General features: G+C 43.0%; 1 protein-coding gene across 3 annotated transcripts in view; it reads right to left on the bottom strand.

Moving 5' to 3' along the window:
* The window catches only part of Dnah3 (dynein axonemal heavy chain 3), a 164,187-nt gene that overhangs the window by 115,729 nt on the left and 35,950 nt on the right, over window positions 1-12,508 (bottom strand). For all 3 annotated transcript variants that reach the window (XM_085841357.1, XM_021168736.3, XM_085841358.1), the window contains 4 exons: window positions 11,414-11,625; window positions 6,763-6,854; window positions 3,878-3,992; window positions 1,332-1,448 (listed from right to left, as the gene is read on the bottom strand). In XM_085841357.1, the coding sequence (XP_085697483.1) occupies window positions 1,332-1,448; window positions 3,878-3,992; window positions 6,763-6,854; window positions 11,414-11,625 (536 nt within the window). The remainder of the gene's footprint in view (window positions 1-1,331; window positions 1,449-3,877; window positions 3,993-6,762; window positions 6,855-11,413; window positions 11,626-12,508) is intronic.

The following is a 12,508-nucleotide window of genomic DNA, read 5'->3' as shown; positions in this document are numbered from 1 at the left end:
AGTCTTCAGCATTCCCCAGTGAAAGAGCTTGCAGGTGGATGGATGCATGCATTCAATCACTCACTCGTTTAACAAACACTGGAGTGTACAGGAAACATGGATATAATGAAACAAAGAGTCTTTTACCTTGTAGGCTCACATTTTAGTTAGACAGATAACAATAATAGAGCTTATTTTTTTGATACGTGATGGCCAGGTGAACCACCTTATGAGATACTAACAAATCTATGTGGGTTGGAGAGATAGCAATATTAATAAAGTTCTTACATCTATGACAGAACCCAGGTTTAAAAACAAAACTAAAACTAAAACAGAAAACTGGGTGTGGTGGCATATGCTTGGAATCCCAGTGCTGAAGAGATGGAGACAAGCAGATATCTGGGGTTCACTGGCCAATCAGGCCAACCTTTTGTCTCAAAACCAAAAGCAACAGTAAGACTGTTGGTGCCCAAAACTGTCCTGTAAGTTCCACACCTCTCTCTCCCCCCCCCTCTCTCTCCCCCTCCTTCCCCTCTCTTTTCTCTTCTCTCTCCTCTCTTCTCTCTCCTCTCCCCCCTCTGTCTCCTCTTCCCCCTCTTCTCTCCCCCCTCTCCCCCCTCTCTCTTCTCCCCCCTCTCTCTTCTCCCCCCTCTCCCCCTCTCTCCCCTCTCCCCCCTCTCCTCCTCTCCCCCCTCTCTCTTCTCCCCCCTCTCCCCCTCTCTCCCCTCTCCCCCCTCTCCCCCTCTCTCCCCTCTCCCCCTCTCTCCCCTATCCCCCTCTCTCCCTCCCCTCTCCACCTCCTCTCCTCTCTTCTCTTCTCCCTCTCTCTTTCTCTCTCTCTTCACACATATCACACAATAAAATGAAGTTATTAACAAGCCCCATATTTACTGTAAACACAATAGTTCAAATAGCCTCCTAAGTTCACACAACTGACAGTACAGGCAGAACAAGAATACAAACCCAGAGGTCTGGACCCAAGAGGCCTATGCCAGTTTCTCATTTTCTTTTGTGCTCTACCCCTAAGACATTACTCCCTACTCTGACCTATTCTGCTTCTACAAAACAATGGAGGCTAAATTCCTACCACCATGTGGCCCATATTCTAAACCACTAGATCTAGATACTCTAAGATACTTGGAAAGTATCTTTCAGTTTGGCACGTTCAAGCCTCGTCTACTCTTTCAGAAGACTGCTGCAGAGGCTTGGCAGGTCATGAGCCTGATTACATCATTATTGCCCTCAGTCTTGCATCCATCCATTCATGGAAAGGGAAGTTTATATTTTCATTGAATTAGACCCACTCCTCTTTAGGAACTGAGACCTAAAGGATGCAGTGGCTATTTTCTTACCCGACACTCTGCTTCTATTGGCTTGATGAACACGGAACCACACATAGTCTGGGTCTTTATCACATGATCATCGAGTATTAATTGAATGTCATCAACTGCACACAAGATGCTGGTATCCTGCAAATAAAGATGCCCCTCAAAGTCAAAACCATGAGACCTGCTTGCTTCTCCCATCCCATTATCCATGCTGATTCTAGAAGGTTCCAGAAACCCTTACAGTATAGAGCCCCCACTCCAGGGAGACAGGTATCTATGTCTCATGTGAGATTGTCTTACCAGAAAATATTTATTTATTTATTTAAAGACAGGATCTCAATATAGTAATTCCTGCTTCAGTCTTGGAAGCACAAGTGTACACCTGCCTCACATTGGTTATTAAAAATACTTATTGTCAGTGGGGCAGGAGCAATGGGGCATGCCTGCTATCCTAGGACTCTGAAGGCTGATGCTAAAGGCACAGTGAGTTTGACACCAGGCTGGGATACTTTGTAAGATCCTGCCTTAATAAACAAAACAAAATAAAATAAAAACAAAAGAAACAAAAATTATTGTCTTGACTCCTTAAGTCCTTAAGCAGAAATCAACTTAACCCAGAGCTGTACCTAGAGTCTGTTGGGGCTGGGGGAGCCTTTGTCCTCTTCCCTGCGTTTCTGCCTCTCTGGGCTCTTGCCTTCCTGGTTCTTTCAGGGAGCATCAGCTTCTAATTCAATGGATAAGGCCTGGACTCCTGCATTGCACAGCTGATTCACAGAGGCTTTTGTAGGTTTTTTTTTTTTTTAAATAAATTTTTAAAAATATTTTCTATTTCAACTCATGGGTTCTTTTTAAATGTCTGCTAACAGACAGGACACACTTACTAAGTTATTTACGTGTAATTCCTTCATAAGCAAAGCATTGTTTGCTTGTTTTGTTGTGTGTAAAGGTCCCATAATAAAAGTAGATGGACATGGAAATGTCTGTTTTATACATTTGGTGAGTTCCATTTTGCTAGCACATAAGGGCACTGTGTCTCCAGATCCAGCTCCTGTGGAAGGCATTCCCCCCCACCCCCCCGAGTGTTTGTGGCAGATACACTGCTAATAGTCATTACACAGCTAATACACAGCAAACCCGGTCATTGTTGCTCTGAGTTCACTTCCTTTAAGCCTGCAGACACAGATGTAGATGCAGATATGGATGATGTAAATGTAGATATGGACTAAATATGGCTTGGAATATATTCTGTCTTTTCTAAGTGTGTCTACATAGACAAGCTATTCTCATAGCCTGGCATCATTACAGTCATTTTGCTATTGCTCCTTATTGATGGCTACTTCTGTCATAAACTTAGAGGAGATGGATCAGGGATAGTGGGCCTGTCCATAGGCCTGTAGCTGAATTCTTCAGCACATCCCAGCAATCTCTAGAGCAGTGTCTGATCCAATAAGAACACACAGCTCACAGCTCCAAGTTTATGGAACCCATGAGACCTGGCCTTGTTGGGAGATACCCAGTAATGAACTCATTTGCCTCCCATTCTCTTGCCTCAGATTGTCTCATGGATGGTTCTTATCCAAGGGTTAAACCAAGACCATCAAAATCAAAGGAAGAAAGAAGTCAAGTCACAGGAGGATGGTGTATGGCTCAGAGGGAAAGGAAGTGCTCAGATTTCCAGGGTTTTGGTTCTACTCTGAATATTTGAAAAATGGAGTACTAGAAATGTGGCTAAGTGTTAGAGAACTTTCCTAACATGAATAAGGTCCTGACCTCAGTCTCCAGTACTATGGAAAAGCAGACCAGAAGGGCGAGTGCAGATGCTCAGGCACTCAAAGGGTAGAAGAGCAGGGGAAAAATCAATTGATTTTTTTTTTAATCCTCCCAAATGATTCTGCTGCACAGCTATCATTTGAGACACTGGGTTAAGGGACAATGGGCTGCAGTGACTATCTACTTGCACCCTCCAAAATTTACTGAGCACCAGTCTCCATATCTACCCTACACTTTGTCACAAGAGCAAACTAGACTTTGGGGTTACAAACTCATATGCTATCTATCAATAAACACTGTAAAAAATAAGGAAATCCACACCCTTAGTAGTTCAAACTGGTGTGTCTGGGCATTTGCTAGACCTGGAGAACCTCAGGCTCCATTCTAGTGTCCATGAATCAGTTTAAAGAGAACCCAAAGGAATTCTTGTATTTAGCATCTAGTAAGTAGAGTATGCTGTTGTCACCTTCAGATATGCTTCTGAAGGACCTGAGGTGGGGTGTATGTGTTTTTATATATGTGTGTAGTTACACACTCCCGTGTTCCTCTTGAGACAGGTTGTTTTAGGAGACTTGCTCTATTTCTTTGCACTAGGTCAAAGGACCTTTTGATTTCAAGATGCATAGCTTCAGTGGAGCATGAGAGCAAGGATGATGGGTACGGGATAGGCAGGCAGAGGCAATCCAGATGTGGAGGGTTATTCTTTCACGACATCTGTTGCAATGCCGAGTGAATCATGTCTGAATCTATGGCATAACACACGGGACTGCTTTTAGGGAGTTCCCCCTGGAGGGACTCACCGTGTCCCTGTACTTCACGAAACTGAAGCACATGTTGACCCAGTCTGCCTTCATCTTCTCCAAGTTTTTCTCCAGAGAATACTCCTTGCTGGCAGCTGCCCCAATGGGCTCCAGCCTGAGGAGAGAAGACATCAACAGCACTAGCAACAGAAGGTGGCAGGGGAAACACCTAGGAAGGATCTCAGCTTAGTCTTAAGAGAGTGCCAAAGCTTTAATTTCACCAAAATGTTTCAACTACTTCCAAAGTGTTTCTTGCTCTGAGTACCATTGTCTTTGGGGGTTGCTATAAGTTGAGTATGTTTTTCCAAAATTCATGTCTAATTCCCAATCACTCAAAAATGTAACTATAGTTGAAGGGTGTTTAATGAGGTAATTGTATTAAAATGAGGCCTTTAGGGATGAGCCTAATCCAGCATTGGCTTGGTGTTCTGGTAAGAAGAGGTTATGATAGTCACATAGAAATAGAAGACCATGTGAAGATATAAGAACAAGATCCTGCCTATCCACCAAAAGAGAGGCCCCAGAGGAGACTAGCCCATGGTTTTGGACTATAAGACTCAAAAAATTATGAAAATACATTTCTGTTGCTTAAGCCACCCAGCCTGTGGTGCTTTGTAATAATAGCTCTAACAAATTAGCACAGGCTGACTGACAGTGAGGCTCAGAAAGCAGTAGCCCAAAGCATGGTGCTTTGCCATGCCAAGGACATTAAATGAATGGAGATGGGAAGGTACCAGAAGAAGATTCAGAAATTAAGGCTCTCTCTAAGCTCCTCCCACTTCCCAGCTTCCTCTCCCCAAACAAGTCATAGACATTCAAATTCTTCCTCCTCCAGGCACCTTTCTCTACTACCCTGCATGGGAGGTGACCATAAAGAAATTTACTGATCTAATAGCAGTTCAGTACACTCTTTCAGATGGTTCCTGTCCCGTTATCTAGGATGAAGGAATTAATACTACACACTGAGAAGGTATGGAGAATTTGGGAAGTCAGACCATGAAGGCTTTCCCTTTCCTAGTCTGTTTCCATTAGTTCAAGATCCCTTTGTTCAAACATATCTCTATAGAGCCACTCATTTTTATGTAATCTAAGCATAAACCTGAATTTTCTTTGGGAATCTGGGTCATTTCAGAACATGTGGGTCATGTTCCCACAACATGTAGCTTTGGTTAAATACATGTGTGTTTCCTTTGTTAACCTACCCTGTTATGGCATGTTGAATATGACACTTCTGGTAGGTTAGGATAGGGGTCACACCTTTTCTGCCTCCACATAAGATACGTCTTTGTCATGGGAGGCTGCTCTTTTATATAGAGAAGGATGATCAGCTCCACCTGTGGCTTCTTATCTACCAATAGCAAGACTTCCCAACTTCATCCCCACTGCTCATTAGAATTTAATGTGAATCACGTATGCACTTTTAAGGTTTGTTAGCCATATTAGAAGAAAAGCAAGAGGCAAGATCATTGACAATAACTTATTCCATTCAAAATATTATCATTTTGAGTAATGAATATTTAAAATTGCCAGTTGTCTGGATGTGGTGGTATACACTTGTAATCCTAGCATTTGGAAAGCAGAGAAAGGCAGATCTCTATGAGTTCAAGATCACCCTGATCTATACATCAAGTTCAACGCCACTCACAGGTATAGACTGAGACTCTCTCAAAATAGAACAAAACAAAATAAGCCAAAATTATCAGCTACTTACATTCTTTTTTTTTTCTTGATAAGCTTTTAAAAATCCAGCCTGTATTTTCAAGTTCCAATACATTGAACCTAGACTAGTTCAGTAGTGGCATTTGGCTTGGCTCCTGCCTTGAAGAGCACTACTAGCCCAAAGGATTGAAAAACAAAACAAAACAAACTAGCCAGGCCTGTCCTTATAATTTGAGCAACAGGTAGAGTGTGGCCTGGGAACACAATTTTCTAAGTGGATTCTCCCAGAATGCAGTTGCAGCAGCCCTGGGTGCCACACCCTGAGGACCATGAGCATCTTCCTAGGTATCCAAGTTGTCTAACAGACTTAAGTTGAGGTAGCGTAAAGTCTCTCCATCTATTGCTTTAAAGCAAATGTAGAAAGCAAATAAAATTCTGAACATCACTGTTTTTAAAAATAGCATTTGAGGGGCTGTGAGATGACTCAATAGAAAAGTACATGCCATACAAGCATAAGGACCTAAGTTATAATAATCCACAACATCCAGGTTAAAAAACAAAAACAAAAAACTTGTAGTGAGTTATGATGGTACTCTTAAAGTCCAAGCACTGAGGAAGCAGAGACTGGAAGATCCCTGAGGCTGACTGGCCAGAAAGCCTAGCCTACTTGACTCCTAAGGAATGACACCCCAGGTTGATATCTGGCCTTCATTTGAAAACACACACACACACACACACACACATGCACACCCATCACACATCTCTTTCCTCACACTCCCAAAAATACATATGGCCCCTCCTCTTCACAGACTCTAGTGGAAATAAAAATAGCCATTCCGATAACACAAATTCTCACACTCGAGTTCCAGGGCACTTGGGGAGGGAGAAAACAGAGAGCATTCATCATGGTGTGTTTCCTTGATTTTAGCAGTTGGAGAATCACTTCTTGTTTGCTGTTTGTGGAAACTGAGGCCCATAAAGGCTCAGTGATTTCTGCTCCAAGTACTAAGAGCTGGGCAGAGTTTCAGGATCACAGTTCATTTTTAGTTTTCCTTTGAAATAAAATCCCTGACTCTTTTTCTAGTCCCCACTACAACAGAAAAAGAGCTAGCTACTTAACTAAGTCAGCCCAAGTGGGGTTCATTAATGGTTAATTCACCTTGAATCAAGAAATCACAGTGACCCCTGAACCAAAACCCATCTGGAAGGGAGGGGTAAACCCTTACTTATCAACAAATTTGCCGAATCCATATTCCAGCATGTTTGCGAGGCACGTGGTCTCTGTGGGCTTTATCTCATAGCCAACAATGTCACTGATCTGCAAAGAAAGGAGAGGAAACAAGAGGTAGCTATGTGACATAGTGCTGTCCAATAGGATGGCTATGAGAATGGGACGCTTTGTCATCTGTCCTGTCCAGTGTGGTACCACTAACAACCCGGGAGGCTGTTGAATACTAAAACTGGGGCTGGTGTTTGAAGGACTGAAATGTTTGTGTTCAATTCATTGTAACCAGCTCACATTCAGTTAAATGGTCACATGGAACTAGTGGGTCTGACATTGTAGGTCTGGGGCGTCCCAGAGGCTGTTGCAGAGCCTCACTCTTTCTGCCTTCTTCAGAGTTTGTCTTCCTATAGAGCCACGAGCACCCAGCACCCGAAGTCTGGAACAGGGTCTCAGCTGTACTTCAGGGGCTATGGAAAGCTCAGCCTGTGATCCAAGCTCAGTGAATGTTTGCTGAGTAAGGGGGAATCATCTGTCAGACATGCTCTCCAGTGCTCTGAGCTGAGGAGGATTCCCCTTTGAAAGCTCTCCCTACACTGGGGTTGTGATCTCAGCTACTCAGGAGTCTGAGAAAGGAGAATCAATGTTTCTAGCCTAGGCTATAGAGTGAGTTCAAGACCAACTTGGATGGTTTAGAGGGATCTTGACTCAAAATTAAAGCAAAAGGTTAGTCATGGCACAGTAAACCATAGTGCCTAGATTTAATCCCAGGACTCTCAAGACACAACAGAATAAGAAAAGCTCTCCCTGTCCTCTCCAGGTGTATGCGGGGGGGGGGGGTAGATGGGAGGGTTGGGGATGGGGGATGGGAGGCTATTTGTCAGGATCCCCATCTGGCTGGTGTCAGGATCCCCATCTGGCTGGTGTGATACTTCTTCTGGCTTACCTCTTCAGTAAAAATACTCCTAAGAAAGATCTGAGCTGAATTTTGTCTCTATTAGGCTGCCAGAGCATTAGAAAATGCCAGCGCAGAGAGGAGTGTGAGCCCCATGTCACATTCTCTCTTACCCGGTGTCCTTGGCACCTGACATTTGGTAGACACCAGTAAGTATTTATGGAGGAAAAGCCTGATTAAACCAGAGAACTCAATTGGCTTCCAATCTGGGTTCTGGGGACCCCTGGAGGATCAGTATGGTAATAGACTAAAAATAATGAGAATTTATTGGGGGCTCATTTTGAATAATATTGTTTCAAGGGCTTCAAGCACTTATTTTGGTCTTACAGCACCACAGATAGCAAGTGATGTGTTACCTCAATTTACATCCAAGCGATCTGAACTGGAAGGAAGATCTTGTCTAAGACCATCCACTTAATAAATAGCAGAATTGGGATTTGGATCCAACTCTGACTCTAATCAATGTTTTCCACAAAACTCTAATGTCTTCTAGAGGATTCTTATGTAAAATTGTTTGTGTTGTGCTTTGAACAGCTCTGGACAAAGGTAACATTTGACAGAATTTTATAGAACACAATCTGCATGAGTATTCCTGGTAGCCCTGACCTTTCTCTTATTGAAAATGTTTATTTAATGTGTGTGTGTGTGTGTGTGTCTATGTGTCTGTGTCTGTGTGTCTGTCTGTTTTTGTATATCACACACACTTGGATATTGTGATCACATGTGGAGGTCATAGGATGATTTGTAGGACTTGGCTTTCTTCTTCTGACATGTGGTTCCTGGGGCTCAAACTTAGGCTATCAGGCTTAGTGGCAAGTTCCTTTACTTGCTCATTCATCTTGTTGGCCCCATTTATTCTCTTATACACTAAGATACAGCAACACTCCGACTATCTATGGGACAAATTACAGTTACATAAAGCATTTAGCATAGTAACTGGCCCACAGTGAGGACTTGGAGATTGGCAGGATTTCTGAATTCTTTTTTATTTAAATAATTATAAATATTGGCAAGACATTTGTTTCTGTAATTTTAAGATCCTTGAAGTATACTGTCTATGTAGACATCAGTCCCTTATGGCCTCTGAGAATCTCAAACGTGGCTCATCTGAATTGAACTGTGCTTTGAATGTAGAACCAAACATTTCATACTACTGATTTCCAAGTTGGTGGATTCATAAATGATAGCATATACTAGCTTAGGTAGCATATATCTAAAATTTATAATTTAATTTATTTTTAATTTAATTCATTTCCCTTTACTTAATATATAAAGTATGGATTGGGGATGTGACTTAGTGGAAGAGAACTTGCCTAGCATGTGTAAGTTACTAGTCTCAAACTTCACTACTGCAAAAAAAGAAAAGAAAAAGTTGCAATCTTGTAGTGTGGCTACTAGAAGCATCAGTATGATGTGCAGCTGGTCCTATTCTTAGGGACAGCACCTCTGAGCTTTCGGGCCAGTTTTGGTCCATAACACTGGCTACCCGTTAATGTGATGTGTTTCCTTGTCCCGTCTTGTTTTAAATGAAATCAGAAAAACCTTGTTGATATTTAAAGTCTATAACTCAAGCACAGGTAGTAGTTTTTGCTGTGAAAGTTCAAATGGCCAGAAGCCACACCCCAGCTGTTCTGGGACCCAAGAAGATCTGTCCTCAGGCCTTGAGAGATAGCAGGTGGCTTAGGTTTTGGAGCCTTTTGCCAGAATCAGAATCTATGTAAATAGGTCTCCTGAGTGAGGTATTAGGAAGATGGTGGTTTTGCCAGGCTTGGGACTGAGTAGAGACAATCCACAGTGTATCTGGTGTCACATGTCCTTTCTTACCTGCTCAGCCTATTGGGTATCCACTTTAGAGACTCATCCCTTCCTGCTTGGGGCCACTATTAGTTTTAGTTACTGTTTTCCTCCTCATTTCTAGGGGTGTCCAACCCTCATGTCATCGATTGACTTAAGCCAAACAGACCATTATTCCAATTCACTTCTGGTCCACTAACTAGCTACATGAAAAATTACTTAATATTTCAAAGGGTTGTTAAGAATGAAATGGGAGGCCAGGCGTGGTGGCACACGCCTTTAATCCCAGCACTCGAGAGGCAGAGGCAGGTGGATTTCTGAGTTCGAGGTCAGCCTGGTCTACAAAGGGAGTTCCAGAGAAACCCTGTCTCGAAAACCAAAAAACCAAAAAAAAAAAAAAAAAAAGAATGAAATGGGAGAATTCAAATAAAGTGTGCAACATAATGTGTCTGGGGCCTATACCTGAGTGGAGAGTGCCTAGGGGTGGTTGGGTTAGTGCTTACTCAAGGACAGCAGGGGAACAGAGAACACAAGGGAGAGAAGGAATGGAGACCTCTGGAGTGGTTTTAAGTTTTAATAATAGTTGACATCATTGACTTGCTGGGGTTCCAACTTAGAGGCTCCTACCTGCTAGGCAAGCACTCTATGACTGAGTTGCAGCCTTGGCTCTAAGGGATGTTCTTTCCACATTAATGAAGACATTTTGAATAGTGCCATGCAAGGAGAAATCTGGCACTCTAAGAGGACACCTGTCCACCCAGCATTCTTAGTTTCCTACATAGGCCAAAGGTCTAGGCCATCCACGTCCATGGGGTTAGAAGCTCAATGAGCATTTGTAGAGCCAGATGCCCTTTGCAGATTTCCTTTAGGGGAGTGGCCCATGTAATGACCTCTCACCTGCCTTCTTGCACAGCATCCCAATCCTTGCTAGGGTCCTAAGTCTCCTGCTTTACTGTGATATTAAAGACAGCTCCTCCCTGTAGACAGACCCTGAACTCATGTAGCAAGACTGCTGTCTTCCAATAGAGATCAGCATGCTCTCTTCCACAGGCTTAGGGGTCCACGCAACATATTGTGTGTGGAGAGATTGGCTCCTTCCAGGGACCAGAACCTCAGTCTTCTGCATATTTCTGAGAGGAGAATCTGCCTGTCTCAAGTTGGCCACATTGCCACTCCACATAGCAACACCCCAGTGGAGCAGATTTCAAGGCCACTTGAATGTGACAATCACTTTAGAAACACATCAAGCCTTCCTTTTTGGGGTTGTGTTCACACCATACTTGTCACCCTCACACTTCATTGCTTATAAAAATCCTAACTATTTTTAGGGGTAATATTTATTATTCTAATTTATAGGCTTAAAGAGTGCAACTTCTTTGTGTTTTTTTTTTTGTTTTGTTTTTTGTTTTTTGTTTTGTTTTTTGTTTTTATTTGAGACAAGGCCTTACTCTGTAGCCCAGGTTAACCTGGAATCTACTATGTAGCCTATTTGAGCTTCTCAAATACTGGGATTCTAGGAATATGTTATTAATGCATTCAGTGTGCCAAACTCTTTCTGAACCTAGCCTGCTCAATCAGGAAACTCTGCCGAAGGCAGCCTGCACAGGGATCCGCTGGACTCATTCTCAAGGTAATTCCTTTTGTGTGAGGAGGAATCAATCAACGATTCTCCATGGTGACTGTAACCACTGTCTATGATATTTACACCCCAGTAGTGGGTGCCCGGCAAAAAGCATCAAATTGGTCATGAGATGGGAAGTTTATCTCACTATCCACCCATTCCCTTCCTGAAGGCCAGCATGCCCAGTACAATCTCCTTGGCCTCAAGTAGATTCTCTTTTCCTGCTTTCCCAGGGATCCCAGCATGGGACAAGTTGGACTACACCGAGAGCGACAAGACAAGAACCTGTTGCCAGTGCCGATCCTTCATCCCGGGGTTGCAGGCGATGTTGAGGATGGGTATGTGTTGCTTGAATTTCTCAATCTTCAACTTGACATTCTCTGCTAAGCGCTTGGGCGCAGGCACATCGATCAAGGTCTTGGTCAACTTGTAGGTCGTCCTCCACATATTCCCTATCTCCTCTGCAATTTGCTCAGCATTCAATAAGTAGAGGGGGCCTGGAACAAAGAGAAGTTCGGAATTGATGGAGATGCTTGCCATGTGCTAATTCTCTGGACTTGAGAACAGTGTTAGTTGTACTGAGATGAGCTGAGGTTCTGGGCTTGGCTCTGGATTGAAAGGACGCCTCTGCTTAGCCAATCAAGCCTTGTCCAGACATCGACACTGTTACCTGCCATCCAAGGTAACAATATCCTCCTGGAATGGTGACTGTGGAAAGGTTGTGAGACAGTATAAACAAAAGGCAAACTTCATGCCTGGCATATGATGGATGCACACTGGGGGCAGGGGGAAGGGGGAAGGGGGAAACTAGTTGTTTAATTAGTTTTAAATGGTCTTTAAATAAGTCATTAAATTAGTTTTAAATGTGATCTCAATAGTGTTAAAAGGAGTTTCAAAGTGTTGTGAAATAACAGTTTGAGAATGGGAGCCCTCTAGAGTTCTAAGAATTTTAATAGAAGTTTGAAATTATTAAACCAACAAACAAATACTAAAGAATATGGCTCAGTGGGTGAAGTAAAGGCCTGAGTTTGAGCCCTCAGCACCATGTTAAAACAAACAACAAAAAGCAAACACAGAAACAAGCTGGGTGTGATGGCATGTGCTGAGGTAGGGGAGACAGGTAAATTTTGGAGGCTCTGTTGATAGCCAGTTTAGTCAAGATGGGAAGATCCAGGCTCAGTCATCAGCTTTCCTATCCCCTCTCTGGCCCCTGTCCCTCGTGCCCAGAAATTTTAAATAATTGACACTTTAGTTTTTAAAATACTTCAAAACATTAGTTTCTTTTGGGGGGGGGGGCAGATAAGGAGTTTTAGCATTTGACTTTCACATTCAGCCCAGATCTTCCCATGGTACTGCTCGTACTTCCTGTTGGAACATTCT

Source organism: Mus caroli, unplaced genomic scaffold (assembly GCF_978045245.1).
Source record: "Mus caroli unplaced genomic scaffold, Mus_caroli_1 scaffold_8, whole genome shotgun sequence".
Lineage (NCBI taxonomy): Eukaryota > Metazoa > Chordata > Mammalia > Rodentia > Muridae > Mus > Mus caroli.
Note: the sequence above shows the minus strand (reverse complement) of the source record. Positions and strands in the feature narration are given on the sequence as shown.